This window comes from Martes martes (assembly GCF_963455335.1).
Source record: "Martes martes genome assembly, chromosome: 2".
NCBI classification, from domain to species: domain Eukaryota; kingdom Metazoa; phylum Chordata; class Mammalia; order Carnivora; family Mustelidae; genus Martes; species Martes martes.
Genome location: NC_137889.1, coordinates 59,664,279 through 59,681,053, shown reverse-complemented (window position 1 = coordinate 59,681,053; position 16,775 = coordinate 59,664,279). Strand labels below are relative to the sequence as shown.

The following is a 16,775-nucleotide window of genomic DNA, read 5'->3' as shown; positions in this document are numbered from 1 at the left end:
TCTTCCATCTCTCTGCCATTCCAGTGATTCAGTAAATGTTTCTTTGAGCACTAGGCAAGGTCCTGGGAGATATTCGAATGTTGGGTTTCCATCTGTGTTGTTCACTGCTATGTCCTCAGTGGCAGTAAGCACCGATAAATATGTATAGAATTCGCAAGCCATGCAGAGGTGCCCTCAGACTTCCGGGTCTGGTCCGGGAGGTGACAGGTGTGTCCACGGTTGCTTATAATACAGAATGAAACAGGTGCCACACATTTCTCTCCTTGGTTAAAGCTTGCAGGATTTCTCCATCTCAGCACTAGGGACATTGGGGCTGGATAATTCTTTGGTTGGGGGGCCATCCTGTGAATTATAGTATATTTAACAGCATTCCTGGCCTCTACACACTAGATGCTGGTGGGACCATCCTCCTCCTAACCAGATGTGACAATCAAAGATTTCCAGACATTGCCGAAGGCTTCCAGGCTAGAGAGGGAGGTGTCAAATTGCTCCTGATTGAGGACCACTGAATTGGGACATATACCCGAGCCACTGAATGCTAGACATCCCAACAATCAGTGTTGGCTGCCTTGGGTCACTTATTTTTAGAGGACACAGATAGGACTGCCATCTTCCTCCTCTGCCCCAAAACTGGGCAGTCCCAGAGCTGGGTCTCCCAAAACATAGGGCAGGAGCCCTTCTTAGGAATGAAATTTGTGGGTTTTCCTTTTCTTCATGGTTTAGTAAATAACTTTTTTTTTTTATTCTCATAATGTTCTCCTTCCCATTGTTTACCACATTTGGCAGGGGAAAGAGAGCTTCTAGACCGATGTGTGGCATTGGGTGACTTGCACTCCAGCCATCAACCTATTTATGACTTCTCTCTCTCCAGGCGGTTCTTCAAGGACATGCCGCACAATGCACTTGACAAAAAGTCCAACTTTGAGCTCTTGGAGTAAGTTTGACCCTGGCCCTTGCCTCTCCTGCCTTCCTTCCTTGCTGCCCTGCTTTTCCTATTCACTTCCTACCTTGTTCATCCCCAGACCAGAGCCAAGCAGGACCCATCTCCCTGGTCTTCAAGCCATCTTGCCTCTTCCTGATTGGACTAAAGTCCTAAGTTGGGGCTGAGGGGGAGTCAAATGTCACCTTTTCCCTCCTTCTTTCAGGAAAGAAGTGGGGCTGGACCTGTTTTTCCCAAAGCAGATGCAGGAGAACTTAAAGGTGAGGCAACCACTGGGCAAGGGGCCCAGAGTGACCCCCTTTGTGTTGGCCTCCAGAACTGGAGCTAATGGCACCGGGCTGGGGGTACTCGGGAAAGCCAGGGTATCTGGGCTGTCTTGGGCCATCTGGGCATAGGGCCACTAAAAGCACCTAGTGGGTCCCTTCTGTGGCTGGCCATTTGGAAACCAGGCTCTGTTTCCACATCAGGGGCCAATTAGCTTTGTGGCCTGGGGATGCTACTTCCCATGCTTCTCTGCCAGGGCTACGGTGAGCCTCCCTTGACACAGTAGGTGTGTGTCTTAGTCATAGATTGATGCTGCTTTCATGGCAAAGGCCTGAGGACCATCCTCTGGCAGCAGACAGGCTCTCGGTGAGATCAGGGAAGGCATCAGAGCCTGGAGGAGCAGGGCCTACTCATCACTGGGCACCCCCCACCCCTCCCCCAGCCCAAGCAGTTCCGGAAGATGATCCAGCAGACATTCCAGCAGTACGCCTCGCTCAAGGAGGAGGAGTGCGTCATGAAGTTCTTCAACACCCTCGCGGGCTTTGCCAACATCGACCAGGAGACCTATCGCTGTGAACTCATTGTAATGACACGTCCTCTTTATTCTCTCCCTGACCTGAATTCCAGGCCTCTCAGGGAGCAGGCCCATGAGGCTAACATGGGGGGCAAGGAGGGGTGTGCTTGCTTATCGCAGCCCACATAAGCCAAGCTCCTCGGGCAGCTGGGCCTCACCAACATACCGTCAAACACAACCAATGTTGACCTACTTGCCGGAGACAGGGAGCGGAAATCTTGGCCACAGATCTTGGAGGTGGGCAGAGTAGGCAGGGTAGGCAGGGAGGAGGGTAATCCGTTGGTAGGGTTTTAAGACTGAAGGAGCTGGAGGACCCAGGAAACAGTGGCCTGTGTCTGACTCAGTGAGCTGTTTCGCAGATTTCTGAAATGGGAAGGAGACAGAACTGAAGCAGCAATCTTCTCTCTCCTTTTATTCCAGCAAGGATGGAACATTACTGTGGACCTAGTCATCGGCCCTAAGGGCATCCGCCAGCTGACGAGTCAAGATGCCAAGGTAGAGGGAGGCGGGGGGCAGGCTGCACCCAGCACCGGGCTAAGCAGTCTTCCCCTCTCTGCTGCCTCCTACCTTTCCCTGCGTTTCAGTTGCTCCTGCCCCTTGCTGAGAGCAGAGAGGCCCTTGGTATGAGAAGCCTTAGAGAGAGTATTTGGAGCCTGGGGCAGATGGTTCTTCACTTTCCTGTGACGATCCCCTGCACAGAGGCTGGGGGGTTGGGGAGAGAAGAAGACAGAAGGAGAGAGAAGACAGAAGGACACTATCACTGTACTTCTGGCTTAAATAAAATTGTTGCTCTTGTAATGGCAAGACAGGGCAATTATTCCCCTGGGAGTCAGAAGACCTGGGTCCGGTCCTGGCTCTGTCACCATCGCGGCATATGACTTCGGGCCAGTCCCCATTCCTAGACTCATCTTCTCTTCTGCAAAGTGAGGAGCTTAGACCAGACAATGCTTTCAGCCTTCACTGTCTTTGATTCTGTCTTCATCCCACGGAGAGGCTGTCAGTGCTTCCTTGCAACCCCAGACTGACCAATCTTCACGGCCCCAGCCCAGGAATGGGAATGTCTGAAGGGCCCCCTCCTTTCTTACAGCCCACCTGCCTGGCCGAATTCAAGCAGATCAGGTCCATTCGGTGCTTGCCCCTGGAGGAGGGCCAGGCGGTTTTGCAGTTGGGCATCGAAGGCGCCCCCCAGGTGAGCATCTCTGGGCACCTGGGAGCTCTGAAACAGCCAGCCCACCGAAGGACAGTCTTTCTTGCTTAGGTCAGCCTGGCTTTGGGGATCTTGCTAAGAAAATTGCACCTATTTCTCGGACAAGGTGCCAGGTTGACAATAAAATTGTAAGGGAAATGCATCAGGAAGCAAAGCTGTTTAAAAATGTCAAGAAATAAGTTGGGGATGTTTTTAGGGTGGGTGAAGTGCCCTTAATTCAAGGTACATAGGAGAGGTCTAACTTTGAACAAGTGAATGATGACTCAGTAACAGCATCTCCAGGGACCTGAGTGGGCTTTTTGTGGGTGGAAGAATCAGATAGAACTCAGACAGCAAACCGATTGTCTATATCCTCTTTTATCTGTCTGTCCCCTGCGCACTGCCTCTTCTCCTGGTTTCTGCTCTTACCTGTGGAACACCTACGGGGTACAAGGCATTGTGCTATGCACTCAGAGACCAAAATAAGTCCCAGCAGAAACTGGCCTTCCTAGGGTTTAGGGTCTCCAGAGGGGAGGGATGACAAGTGCGCCCCCTGGTGGTCATGGGGGAAGGCAAGCCAAGCCCCAGGACAGGCGCTGATGGATTCCAGGCTGGGGATGGATGGCGACGTCAGCCCCTTCTGAGGCAGTTTCTTCTCGGGTCTTGTGGGGCAGACTCTAGCCAAGGCTCTTGGGTCTCATCCTTGGCTGGTCTCTTCTCTGCAGTCCTTGTCCATCAAAACCTCCTCTCTGGCAGAGGCCGAGAACATGGCTGACCTGGTGGACGGCTACTGCCGGCTGCAGGGGGAGCACAAAGGCTCTCTCATCATTCATCCCAAGAAAGGTGAGTTTCCATTCAAAGGCACACGGGCCCAATGGGGAGATGCGGCACAAGCCCCCAGAGGCAGAGCGGAAGAAGCGAAACCGTTGACCAAGATGGAAAGGAAGAGGCTCTGAAAGTGGGACCAGGTGCTCGCCCAGCCCTTCTTGGGTGCTCCTTGGGGACCTGTCCTGGGTCCTTCGCTGCAGGCCCTAGCCGAAGGCAGCTAGGGGGACTGGCTTCTGGAGTGGTGGTGTTTGTAGCCCTACGAAGAGCAAAGCTAGTGCTAGAACATGACTGGTCCTTCCTGTTAACATGTGTCTGTTTGGGGATGGGATCAGGAAGCAGAGGTCCAGGTTGGAACATGTGGGTGGTGGCAGAAAGAAACTTGAGAATTTCTTCCACTAAGAGGACTCTAATTCAGGCCAGCTTCCACTCCGTATTTCAGAGGATACATAGCGGGAAGGGGGTCTCCCTTGTGTTGGCTCACAGGAGGTGTGAGGTCAGCCATCCTTCCAGGACTCTGTGTCCCCTGGCTCCAGCTCCCTCTCTTTCTGCCCCCTCCCCAGATGGTGAGAAGCGGAACAGCCTGCCCCAGATCCCCATGCTGTGAGTACAACAGGAAGACGGGGAACAAGGACTGCACTCAGCCTGTGTCTTCCTGGGAGGAGGCAGAATGAATAGGGAACCCAACCACCATGGTTCCTGGTTTCCAGGCCCCCAGGGGAGAACACAGGAACCCTGGCATTTCACAAGTGGCAATTTCTCACCAGTAACTTTCACCCCATCAGTTCCTGCAAGGGTAGTCCCATGTCCTAATGCCATCTGGCCTCATCTTAGGGAGAATGGCTGCTGTCCCCTCTTCCCTGCCCCTTGGCAGCATGGGCTGTGCTCCCAGGCTGGTATCATCGGGACTGTGTGTTCCTCCCTGGGGCAGGCAGGGGTACCAGGGCAGCTGGCCTCCAGGAGAGGCGGGTGGGAGAGGGTGGGCTGCCAAGGCCATCCCGGGCCACACTGCCAGGCTCTGAGTTCACCAGGCTCCTGCCCTCTCGTCTCCTCCTACAGCAACCTAGAGGCCCAGCGGCCCCACCTCTCAGAGAGCTGCAGCATAGGTAAGCCTGCCCGTGTCCAGAGTCTCCCTTCTGCCTGCTCTTGTGCCGTTGTCAAGGATGCCCTCAAAGCTATGCAAATACAGATTTCCCCTGTGGCTTCGCTGTGACAGCTTAAATCGTCATTAATCCTAATAGCTAACGTGTATTCGCCAGTTATAATGCTGGGTGCCATGTTTGTCTGAGCTTGGGCCACCCTAACAAACACCACAGTCAGGGGGCGCCCTACTCCTGACCTCATCTAACCCTAATCACATACCCCAAGAGGACAGGCCTCCAGATACCTTCACGGGGTGGGGGGGTAGGGGGCGCTGGGATTTCCACATAGAAATGTGGGGGAGATACAAACATTCAGTCCACAGCAGGGTCAAATATATAATAGGAATTCTTTTATTTGATCTTTATGACATTCCCTGGAAACATTCACTTCACAGAAAGAAAAACTGAGGTTAAGGGAGACTAAGGAACTTTCCCTAAATGATGCAACCAGGTGGTAGCGAGCAGGAATTCCAGTCAAGGTGCCCTAGGCTCTGTGGCCACGCCAGAATGTGGGATGGGAGCCCTGTTCTTGTCTGGCTCCCCCCGCACTCCCCACTCCTCTCCCGGGACATCAGGCTTGGTTTTGCTGGCCTGCATGTGGGAGCCCCATGCCCAGTTCCTAGAAGCACCCACTGAGGCATCTTACCCATAGGATGTTCTCTTTCTGTCATTCCAGAATCAGACATCTATGCTGAGATTCCCGATGAGACCCTGCGAAGGCCCGGAGGTAGACCTCTGGCCCCACCACGATGGCCACAGCTAGGGCTCTATGAAGTGACATTGTGGGGACACCTGTGACACCCTGGGGGGACTTTGTTTCCTTCCTTCGTCCTCTCCCACGTGTGCCTCAGACAGGGACAAACCGAAGCAAACCACCTTTGATTTGAAAACTGAGACCCTTCTTTTATCCCCACACTATGGACCTTTTGTGTGCCTGTGCTGTGGGGGGGGATCCTAAGAGTTTGGATGTGAGACCCGGCCTTCCGAGGGAACAGGGTGATGGTTTTCCCCCAGGTCTGAGACGATGGAAACTTCTAGAACCCCTTCTCCAGGCCAACTCTTAGATATTAGCTGAGATGTTGTTGAGGGGTCTGGTGGTGCCTGGGTAGGAGGGGAGCAGAGCCTGGCACTGGGGCATGCAAATACCCAAATTCCCGGGGGCAGCAATGGCTTCTGTGCCCTGAGACTATCTACTCTCTCCATCTGCCCAGGTCCACAGTATGGCGTCGCACGGGGAGACGTGGTCCTGAATCGGATTCTTGGTGAAGGCTTTTTTGGGGAGGTCTATGAAGGTGTCTACACAAATCACGTGAGTTCCAAACTCTTCATGGAAATTCCTCTCCCACTTTTCCATAGGACAAAAGGGGAGTTTGTATATTCTGGGTTTGGAGCGGCCACCATGATATGTGGCTCTTCCCCTACTTGGCATTTGCAGTATTTATGAAATACCCAGTGAGTGACGTAAACAAGAGTCACTGCCCAGAAGGCTAGCAAGCCCAGGGAGTAAAATGGAGGCAGGACCTGGGGAAGGGCTGGCTGAATATTGGAGGGCAAGAACGTGGGGAAGTGTGAGAAAATGCAGCTCAGAGATGAGGAAGAGCGGGATCTGAGGCAGGGACTGGTTTTGAGGCCCCAGTAGGGGCAGGAACCACAGAAAGGGTAGAGCCAGAGAAAAGAGGCAGCAAAAATGTAAAAGCCAACAATAAAAACAGAGAACAATAATAAAAAGAGAGAAAGAGACCAGAACGCCTCATTGGATGCCTTTGCGCACACTCCACCATGTCCACGAACAATGGGCAGAGGACAGGCGCTGAGCCTCAGTGTCCCGATCTGGAGGGCCAGAGGCTTTAGTCTCAAAGGTCCCTTCTGGTCCTGACATACCCCGATCAAGAAGCAATAAAGTCAGGGGGCGCCTGGGTGGCGCAGTTGGTTAAGTGTCCCACGCTTGGTTTCGGCTCAGGTCCTGGTCTCCAGGTCGTGGGGTCAAGCCCTGTGTTGGGCTCTGCACTCAGCATGGAGTCTGCTTGAGATTCTCTCTTGCTCTCCCTCTGCCCCTCCTGCTCATGCATGCTCTCTCTTTCTGTCTAAAATAAATAAATAAATCTTAAAAAACAATGAAATCAGGTGTCAGAGAGGAGTGGAGAAAGAGTGGGGGGAAGAAGGAGGAAAGGGCGGGAGGTGCCTTGTAGAGACCAGGAGGCCCAGATGCTGCCTGTCTTCCCTCAGCTGTGAGCCACGCCTGTGGGATGACCGTGGCAATGCCAGCCAGGGGACCCTTTCTTTTGAGCCCCGGGCTGGCCCAAGGGGCTCTGAACAGACTTTCGTTGCAGAAAGGGGAGAAATTCAATGTCGCCGTAAAGACCTGTAAGAAGGACTGCACTCTGGACAACAAGGAGAAGTTCCTGAGTGAGGCAGGTGCGTGTCCCCTGGGAAGGGACCTGGCCTCTGTGAGTGGGAAAAGACCCCCGGGATGACACAGACCTCCGAGATGGAAGAGGGGCCTGGAACCCTGGATGGGAGGGTGCCAACAGCGCAAGGAGCCCCATCAGGAGAAGGGGTTTCCCTCCACATTTCTCCCACTGGGGACAGCCCAGCCTGTTTCCCCCATGTTGGACCTTAGAGCCACTCGGGCCCACATCCCTCTTGCCCCCAATTTCAGTGATCATGAAGAATCTCGACCACCCGCATATCGTGAAGCTGATCGGCATCATCGAAGAGGAGCCCACATGGATCATCATGGAATTGTATCCCTACGGCGAGGTGAGCTGGGGATGACAGAAGGGGAGCCCTGTGGTGACAGCTAGGCCACGGTTGAGCAGGGCGTCTGGCTGGGATGCCTTCAGAGCCTGGGCCCTTAACTCCCAGCTTCCCCCCCCCGCCCTGTATTCAGCCCAAACAACCCCGAGATCGGTCGTGGGGGAAATTTCTGGAATGTCTTGCCAACCTAGATTTGCCGGGAAGGGCTTGGCAGCTGCCTGCAGGGGCCATGCCAGGGTCTTGAAGGCATCTTCTCCCTTCCTGCAGCTGGGCCACTACCTGGAGAGAAACAAGAACTCCTTGAAGGTGCTCACTCTCGTCCTGTACTCGCTGCAGATCTGCAAGGCCATGGCCTACCTGGAGAGCATCAACTGTGTCCACAGGTGGGGCTGGGGAGGAAGCTGGGCTCCTCGAGCTGACCCTGACCGTGCAGAGGCTGGGGTCGTGCAGGTTTTGGAGTGGCGCAGACGAGTGTTGAGACCCTAGCATTGGTCCTGGCTCCTGTGACCACTCGAGCATCTGCTAGGAGCCCATTGCTTCATCTGAAAGGTGGACTCGCCATACATATGTCACGGCGCTGTTATTAAGACTAAATCCAAAGTGCGGGGCATCTGATTGTAGCTCAGGGCTGTCCAGTCCGCTTCGCAGTGGGGTCTGGGAAATTGCTCCCCTACTTGCACGGACCTGGCTCTCCTCAGGCTCACACATTTGGTGGCACACAGCCCAGGCAGGGGGACTAGACTGGGGCACGCCGGGCACATCCTGGGGGCTGGGCCCTTCCCAGCCTGAGCAGCTGGCCCCTCACTGGTCCCCAGCACCCCTGAACTCTCAAGTCCTCTCTTCCCCCTGGCTGTGGAGTGGGCCCCTTCTCCACCTGGCCCCGTTCCCATTCCCTGAAAGAGGGTTCCAGCCACAAGGGATGGGATCCCCTGGAGGAGACAAAGGGGTGCTCCCAGAATATCAGGGTGACAGGTGAATGCTTCCATCCAGCACCAGGGACGTGGGATATGTGGGCTTGTGGGCGATATTAGCAAAGCCGTGGGTGGGGATATAAATGTTCATTCATTCGTTCCAGTCACTCATTCAGCACATCTGGAACTTCTATCCTGTGTTTCCAAGTGCTGTCCTCGGCTCTGGGATCAAGTCGTAGTCAAAACAGACCCAAACTCCCTTTCCTTATGGAGCTTACTTCTAGCATCGGGGTAAAATCCGAGATATAAACGTGAGGGGAAGGTGGTTGGATAATCTGTTTCCCTTGTTTGTTTGGGTAAAGTTGCCTCGCTCTGAAGTCAGCTTTTTCAGTAATAAAGACAAATGATAGGGAATGGAACCTGCCTGTGAGAAGCGAGCTGACGAACCTGGGGTTAGAAATGATGCCAGGAACATGAGGTAAACTGAGTCCGTGAGCACTTCCCCAGAGAGGGGTGAGAGCTCAGCTCTGGATTTAGGCTGCCTGGGTTGACCCCAACCCCTGCCCCCACCCCTGGGGAACCTACCGGACAATCTCCTTCAGCTCTCTGTGCTCCCGTCTTCTCTTTGTGGGGGTCTGAGGGTCTCTCATGTCACAAGGCAGAGTGTGTAAAGTATTTGTGTGATCCTGACCATCCTAGTGCCCCCTGGAAAGTTTCTGGGAGCTGTTGCAATTGGCCATGACAGAAGCCTACAGTCCAGTGGAGTTGCAGAAGCAGGCGAGAATAGTGACTGGGAAAGTTGTTGGGGCTGTCCCTTGAAGAATCAGCGGGGTGACAGCATGCCTGGCAGAGGAGAGGATACAGCCCACAGGACAAGCATGTGGAGCGAGTCCTGGGAACCTGAAGTTGGCTTCACATTGGAGAAGGGGTGATGGGAGATAGAGCTCCCCAGGGAGGTGGGAGGAGGTGGCTGAGGGCCTGGGGCAGGGGGACCTGGACGACCAGCCCAGCCTCCTGGGGCCCTGGCCAGCACTCTTCTCCTTCATTTCTCTGTCCATTTGTCTGTCAGAACAAAACATTCTGAACCTTCGCATCTCTCTCCCAGGGACATCGCCGTCCGAAACATCCTGGTGGCCTCCACTGAGTGTGTGAAGCTGGGGGACTTTGGCCTTTCCCGGTACATTGAGGATGAGGAGTATTACAAAGGTGAGGGATGTTCAGCCGAGGACTTGTCCCTGGAGGGGTCGCTGCAGCCTCAGCCCACCCCCACAAAGAAAGAAGAAAACACTACAGTTGGTCAAGCCCAGGCCAAGAGTCTCTGGAGAATAGGCTGTAATTCTAGATAATTCTGGATCTTTCTTCGCTAAACAACCCCTGTAAATCTCTTTGCCGACCCAAAGCCTCTGTGACCCGTCTCCCCATCAAGTGGATGTCCCCTGAGTCCATCAACTTCCGCCGCTTTACGACAGCCAGTGACGTCTGGATGTTTGGTGAGTGGAGTTTCCCGAGAGCATTGGAAAGGGTTCTGATTCCGGAACCCACCCCTCGGTGGCAAGGGTTCTGTTTTTCTCTAGCCACTGAGCAGTCCCAGAAGTAGGGGGGCTGGTGGTGAGTTGGGGACAACATGGGCTAAGGGCCTGCCTGGGCAGTATTGGTTAATCTTCCTAGCAAAGGTTCCTGAGGGGGGCATGCACTCCAGCAACCAGTCCCGGGGACTGACATGGGGTCCCCCGCCCTAGAGGGGATCAAACTCTGAGGATGGTTCTGAGAAGGAGGCATAGGAATAGATGACAGGTGATAGATGGACAGCCCCTTATAGAGCACACAGCCATGTAGATTACACCCCTCAGTTCTCCACAGCCAGCCCAATAAAAACTCATTATTATTATGTCCATTTTCCAGATAAGGACACTGAGGCTCAGGCAGGCCAGGGGCTTATGTAGGCAGCAAGCTGTTGGTGCTAGGCTTCAAACCCCAGCTTTCCCATGGTCTTCACCCCCTCTTGAGGGAAGGCACTGGTGGTCCCAACAACATGCCTTTGACAGCCCCCTCCTTCTCATCGCACAAAACCTAACAGCTCCATGTGGAAGGGGTCTAGGGAGGGGAACCTCCATTCACTTACAGATGCAGGTGATGGGTCCCTCGGTGGACCACCCCCCCCCCGAAGTGGGCAAGTCCCTAGGGATGGGAGGGGTGAAGGCTGGAGAACTCGAGAGGTCCCTGGCAGGGTTTTCACCGGGGAGGGTGGGCTGGCGTCTCCAGGCAGGTGTCCTCCCCAGTGCGGGTCCTGAGCCCTTTCTTCCTGCCCTCAGCTGTCTGCATGTGGGAGATCCTGAGCTTTGGCAAGCAGCCCTTCTTCTGGCTGGAGAACAAGGACGTCATCGGGGTGCTTGAGAAGGGGGACCGGCTGCCCAAGCCCGACCTCTGCCCACCTATCCTCTACACCCTCATGACTCGCTGTTGGGACTACGACCCCAGTGAGCGGCCCCGCTTCACTGAGCTCGTGTGCAACCTCAGGTGACCATGGAGCAGGGGTGGGGGGCTGCCGGTGCCAGGACCCCAGGCAGCAAGTCTCCTCTCCCACTGCTCTTAGGGGCTTACAACAAGCATATGTCCCTGAAAGGGATGCAGTTGGTGTCTTCATGGCCACCATAGCGATGGGAGAATTCAGGCTCAGAGCTGTGGCTGTGACGAGGTGGGGGGATGGGCCTTGCACCGGGACTTCCCCTCTGACCAACACGGAGCCATGTGTCCCAGTGGAATTGGCTGGTCCTCCCAGCAGAAGCACGGTACCCTGCATGTCACAGAGGCTCAGCGGCTCAGTCAGAGGACAGGGGATTGAAACCAAGCTCACTGTCACATAAGAACACACAGACAGCGAGCCTGCGTAAGCCTCACCATCTGGGTATCTGTCAACCCGGAGCTCGAGGTGTTGCTCCTAGTATGCACTCCAGAAATATTTTTCAGGTTTGAGGCCAAAGTCTAAAGCAGACTTTCACTGATGTGCCTGTGCTCTTTGCACAGAGATTGAGGGTGTGCCTTACAGGAGGGCCAGCTCGGGCATGGGACCCGAATTCCCAGCAGGGCCCTTGAGCCTCTCTGCCTTTCTTTGATCCTTCCTCCCAGATAGCAGGGAAGGGGTGATTGATGTTTGACCATTAAGACAGCGACCCGGGAGTCACCTCTCCCTTCTGAATGAAACATTGGCAGCCTGAAGTTCTGATGTTTCATCCAAGAGCCATTGTTCTCTCCTGGTGAAGGGTGCTGTCAGATCACATTTTAGACAGTCCCCCTGTTTCCTTGGTGGCTTGCGTGCCAACAGCTCCTCCTCGGGTGGTCTGACTTTCTTTTGGCCTCCTTTAGGGCAGGGATCAACAAACTTTTTCTGTAAAGGGCCGCTAGTAAATATTTGGGGCTATGCAAGCCATATATGGTCTCTTGTTAAAACGACTCAACTCTGCTGTTACAAGTTAAGACACATCCATAGACAATGCATCAACCAATGTGTGTGTTGCTGGGTTTCAGTAGGACTATTTAGGACTATTTGGGGCAACAGAATTTGAATTTTATATAATGTTCGCATGTCATGAAATTTCTTCTTTTCATTTTCTTCAATCGTTAAAAAAATGTAAAAAATACTCTTAGTTTGGAGGCACATAAAAATAGGCAGGGGGCTATTTAAACAGGATTTGGCCTGGGGGCAATAGTTTGCTGACCCCTGTATTAGGGAATCGAGTGCTTATTTAATGTTAAAAACACTGACTTTAAACACTTGCAGTCAATGTGTTGGCAATTTTTTAGAGAAAGAAAAGAGTCCCTGGCAACGGCTTTGTGGGGAGGTACCCCAAGGGGCAAGCTGGAACTGGCCACGCTGGAGCAGCGAGAATGATACTGAATGTGCTTGTGGAGCTAGGGTTCCAACACAGTCTGCAAGGCTTCCAGCTTAGAAGACCTCTGTGTTCCTGTCTATCCCTTTGTTGGCCCCCATTAACTCTAGTCTCATCTTTGGTCCTTCGTATGGGAAATTTGAGAAGCCAAAGGGTTCCAGGAAAAGTATTTGAAAGATGTAGTTTGAAAGGGCCAAAGCTCTGGGGTGATAAGGGGAAGAGGGGGACCTTAATTCATTCGAGGGGTTTAAGAACCACGGGGACTTGTGACAGGTGCTTGTCTGTGGGCTAAGAAAGATGCCCCATTAGAGGAACCAGGCCGGCCCCCACCAAGGATGGAGTTAGGAGCAGGCTTTCTGTGTAATTGTAAAGATATCCAAAGACCCCCAAGGAGCCCAGGATATCCCCCTTAAGCTACAGCCTGGCAGTCCTCCATTAGAGCTAAGACAGGATTTGATGAGTATTTCCTAATCATGTAGGCGTAAGAAGGTCCCTTTTAATATCAAACTTTGAAAATTCCTCCCTGTGACAATAGTTACCTTTTCAGAATTTATTGATTGGCAAAATGTATCAAGCTACATAATGACTTTTTTACATGATGTACAGTGTAATTCATGTACACTTGAAAATCCAATACAAATATCGTATGTTTGGTAGCATAAAATACTTGGTCCACAGACAATGAATACATGTGAATACAATAAATATAGACTATGAACAAGTGAATTCAGGGACCCCCTGTGATCATTCCAGAGTCCTCTAGGGTCTGATTGCCAAGGTGGGAAGCACTGGATTGAATAAGAAAGGCAAGAAGCATGTACATAGCTAACCTGGGAGTTGAATCCACAACCATTACTCATTAGTACACACGAGGAATGTGTTGGTGGGTGGTTTAATGAAAAATAGGAGATGCAGAACACAGGCCTTGGTCATGAAGTTGGCTGGGATTTCAGATATCTCCATAGGGGGGTGGTGCCAATAGCAGGCACAGGAAGGCAAGATGCATGGGGAGGTGACAGGGGACACACTTACACTACCCTGTAGGACTGACTCTCCAAGGACTTTTTCCCCACCATAGATCCATTCCTGTTATTCTCCCAACTTCATTGTTGGGGAAGCAGCCTCAGGGTCCATCTTTTAGCCTTCTCAGGGGGATCTCCCCAGCCACTCTTCCGAGGAGACAGAAATGGGACCCAGCGGTCCTTCTTTGGGCCTCTCCAGGCTTCAGAGGAAGGAGTACAGAAAAGAGGCTCCAGGAGCATCTTTAACTTTGTTCCTGACCTGACTCCTTGGCAGTGACATTTATCAGATGGAGAAGGACATCGCCATAGAGCAGGAGAGGAATGCTCGCTACCGACCTCCCAAAATCTTGGAGCCCACAGCCTACCAGGAACCCCCACCCAAGGTAAGCCAACCCCTGGTCTCAAGGATCCTATGAATCAAGCAGAGCTCGGCCTCCATGTGGCCCCCTCCCGGCCTGACTGTGGAACTCCTCCCTCTTCCTCCAGCATAGGCAGGATGTGTTCCTGTGGTCCTCTTGGCCCTCAACCCAACTGTCCTTCAGCACTAAATTCAGACCCCATCAAGTGGGTGCCCTGGCAGGTGTGATTTGAGGCCCCAAGAGAGCAGACCCCTCAGAGGGCAGCTAGGGCAGGGAATCACCCTGAAAACTCTTCCCTTGAGGATCTGGAACACTTTTCTTTCTGGTGTTTTTCATGAACAAATTAGATGTCCCCGAGGGCACATGAATGGGGAGTGTCCCACAATCCCTTATGTCCAGCCTCTACGTCCACACCCTCCCTGGCATCTCTGGACTCAGAATCCAGTGCTCTGCTACCATGCCATTAGTTGGGTGGGACCATATCCATATCAGGCAGCTCAGACTGCCATAACAAAATCCCGTAGACTGAGTGTGGAGGCTGGGAAGTCCAAGATCAAGGTGCTGGCAGGTTCATTGTCTGGGAGGACTCTCTTCGTGGCTTGCAGATGGCCACCTTCCAACTGTGTCTTAGCAGAGCAGAGAGATCAAGAGCTCTGGCATCTCTTCTTATAAGGACACTAATCCCATCATGAGGGCCCCAGCCTCATGACCTCATCTAACCCTAATTATCTGGCAAAGGTCCTACCTCCATATGCCATCACACTAAGGGTTGGGGCTTCAACATACAAATCTGGGAGGCGGGGGTTCACAGACAGTCCATAACAAATTCCTATCTGCTCCAAGGCCTTTTCTCACTGTCCCTCATTGTTTGACATGCCCTGATCCTTCCTCAGTCAGGGTCCACCTCAGTTTTCACCTCCTCCACGAAGCCTCTACACGTGCCTGAGCCTGGGTGACTCGTTACCTCTGGAAGTATGTGGCTCTTGACAGCTGATTTGACAGGTGTTCCCATATCTAAGGAGGTTACACACCAAAGATCAGTAAACCCCTCCATTGGTGATGTCCCCCAGGAAGCCAGAGAGACTGGCTTCTTGTACCTTCTCATCACCCAGCATATAATGGATGCTCAGTAAGTGAGTGCAAATGATTTCAATGATCACTTTGCCTCTCATCTCTCCCTCATTCTGAATAAGCCTGACCTGTGTCCAACCCAGGATTCCCCTTGGTGAGCTATGCTCACTCAAGGAGAGAGGCATGGCCTGACTCACCTCTGTGTTTTCTCTCCAGCCCAGCCGGCCCAAGTACAGATCCCCTCCACAAACCAACCTTCTGGCTCCCAAGCTGCAGTTCCAGGTAAACATGTGACCAGAGGGCTGGTCCTCATCTCAGACCTTCCTGAATTTCCATTCTTGTGCCTTTGAGGACTAGCAATGACCTGCTTGGGTTATGGAGATGGCCTGCATTGACTCATTCTTGGTACCTACATGAGAATTTGAACTCAGAGTGCCCAGAGAGCAAAAGAATCAAAATGTAATTCTACCAGGCTGTCCTCAGCTAAGACTCACCTTAAGCTCAGTCCATCTGTCCATAGTGTTTGTTGCTCCGTGTGCCTGCCTATAGCTACTTCTCTGTGCCAAAGGCCTTCCTGGCCCCCTACCCAGAGCAGAGCTTTCTGAGAAGGAATTTCAGACAGTTGGGGGTAGTTGATGTTCTCCAGAGAATGGAGCTGCTCCCCATGGAGACTTTAGGCAGGACCCAGATGGCCAGAAGCTGAAAACAAGTTTCCATCAGAGCTTTCCTTGTGCCTCCATCGTTACCAACCATGGGATCTTCCCAAGATGTTGGTCCCTATCTGAGAACATCTCTGTCTTGTGTCTCTGTCCTGTGTCTCAGTCATAGGGAGCCAAGGCCCATCTCTTTTCCCTTACAACCCTCAGCTCAGAGTCAGTGTTCAACAATGGAGCATCTCAACCAACAGACACAATGTCTGTTCATCTGGTACTCCTTACTGAAAGGTGGTGTTCCATGGTTGTATATTTCTCAAGGAAATGCTCCAGTACCAAAATAAGGCTAACCAAGAACTAAGAGCTAAATCCTTGTGTGTGTGAAGAAGAAAACCTTAATGCAGAAGATAGAAGCAATATTCCTAAGAAGAATCATACCTTTCTGTGATGTTTAAAACAGTGATTAAATACAAACACACACACATTTCTGTGGGCTAATCATATCTGTCAGTTTGCAAGATGCTTATGAAATGGAACTCCTTTCTGAAGAGTCCTGATGGAGGAGACATGGACTCAGTGGGTCAGTAATGTATGTGGACCCCATTGTGTGCAGAGCTTCATCTGGATGGCTGTCAGATGAATGAGAGACCACAGGACCCACAGGCCCCCAGAGGGGCTGCTCTGACTCCCAGCCAAGAGTCATGTGTGTCTCTCTGCCATGTCTCCCAAACAAGACCAATGAAACACCCACATCACATTTTTTGTGAGCTCCTGAAGAGCAAGTGTGACGTCTCCAGTGGTGCCATTATTGTTTCTCTGTGCTCATGTTTGTGGCAGCTAATTGTCCACCTTCTTGTCTTGTCCCTGTGCTGGTGCTTCTTTGCTTCTCCTGAATAGGTCCCTGAGGGTCTGTGTGCCAGCTCACCTACGCTCACCAGCCCTATGGAGTATCCATCTCCCGTAAACTCGCTGCACACCCCACCTCTCCACCGGCACAATGTCTTCAAGCGCCACAGCATGCGGGTAAGAGGGCTCTGCATGCTGGGTCCTAGCCCGAACTCAGGAGGCTGCTGGAGGGAGGTGTCTGGGACACCAGGAACCCCACATCCTCCATCTCAGGAGGGGCCCTTCATGCTTTAATACACCAATCAGCCCACCAGGAGGCTCTGTAGCTTCCTCTCCTT

The 16,775-nt window shown here is 52.7% G+C and overlaps 1 protein-coding gene across 2 annotated transcripts in view; it reads left to right on the top strand.

The window, feature by feature from the left end:
• PTK2B (protein tyrosine kinase 2 beta) overlaps positions 1-16,775 on the top strand; it is a gene marked incomplete at its 5' end in the record, with an annotated part of 60,640 nt that overhangs the window by 33,105 nt on the left and 10,760 nt on the right. The window contains 19 exons of one of the 2 annotated variants that reach the window (XM_080796647.1): positions 872-934; positions 1,146-1,200; positions 1,647-1,787; positions 2,199-2,273; positions 2,866-2,967; positions 3,690-3,807; positions 4,353-4,392; positions 4,849-4,895; positions 5,608-5,658; positions 6,143-6,240; positions 7,262-7,346; positions 7,591-7,691; positions 7,956-8,071; positions 9,705-9,805; positions 10,000-10,089; positions 10,912-11,116; positions 13,783-13,891; positions 15,155-15,220; positions 16,489-16,614. In XM_080796647.1, coding sequence (XP_080652773.1) covers positions 872-934; positions 1,146-1,200; positions 1,647-1,787; positions 2,199-2,273; positions 2,866-2,967; positions 3,690-3,807; positions 4,353-4,392; positions 4,849-4,895; positions 5,608-5,658; positions 6,143-6,240; positions 7,262-7,346; positions 7,591-7,691; positions 7,956-8,071; positions 9,705-9,805; positions 10,000-10,089; positions 10,912-11,116; positions 13,783-13,891; positions 15,155-15,220; positions 16,489-16,614 — 1,789 coding nt within the window. The remainder of the gene's footprint in view (positions 1-871; positions 935-1,145; positions 1,201-1,646; positions 1,788-2,198; positions 2,274-2,865; positions 2,968-3,689; positions 3,808-4,352; positions 4,393-4,848; positions 4,896-5,607; positions 5,659-6,142; positions 6,241-7,261; positions 7,347-7,590; positions 7,692-7,955; positions 8,072-9,704; positions 9,806-9,999; positions 10,090-10,911; positions 11,117-13,782; positions 13,892-15,154; positions 15,221-16,488; positions 16,615-16,775) is intronic. The other variant, XM_080796648.1, reaches the window with a different exon arrangement.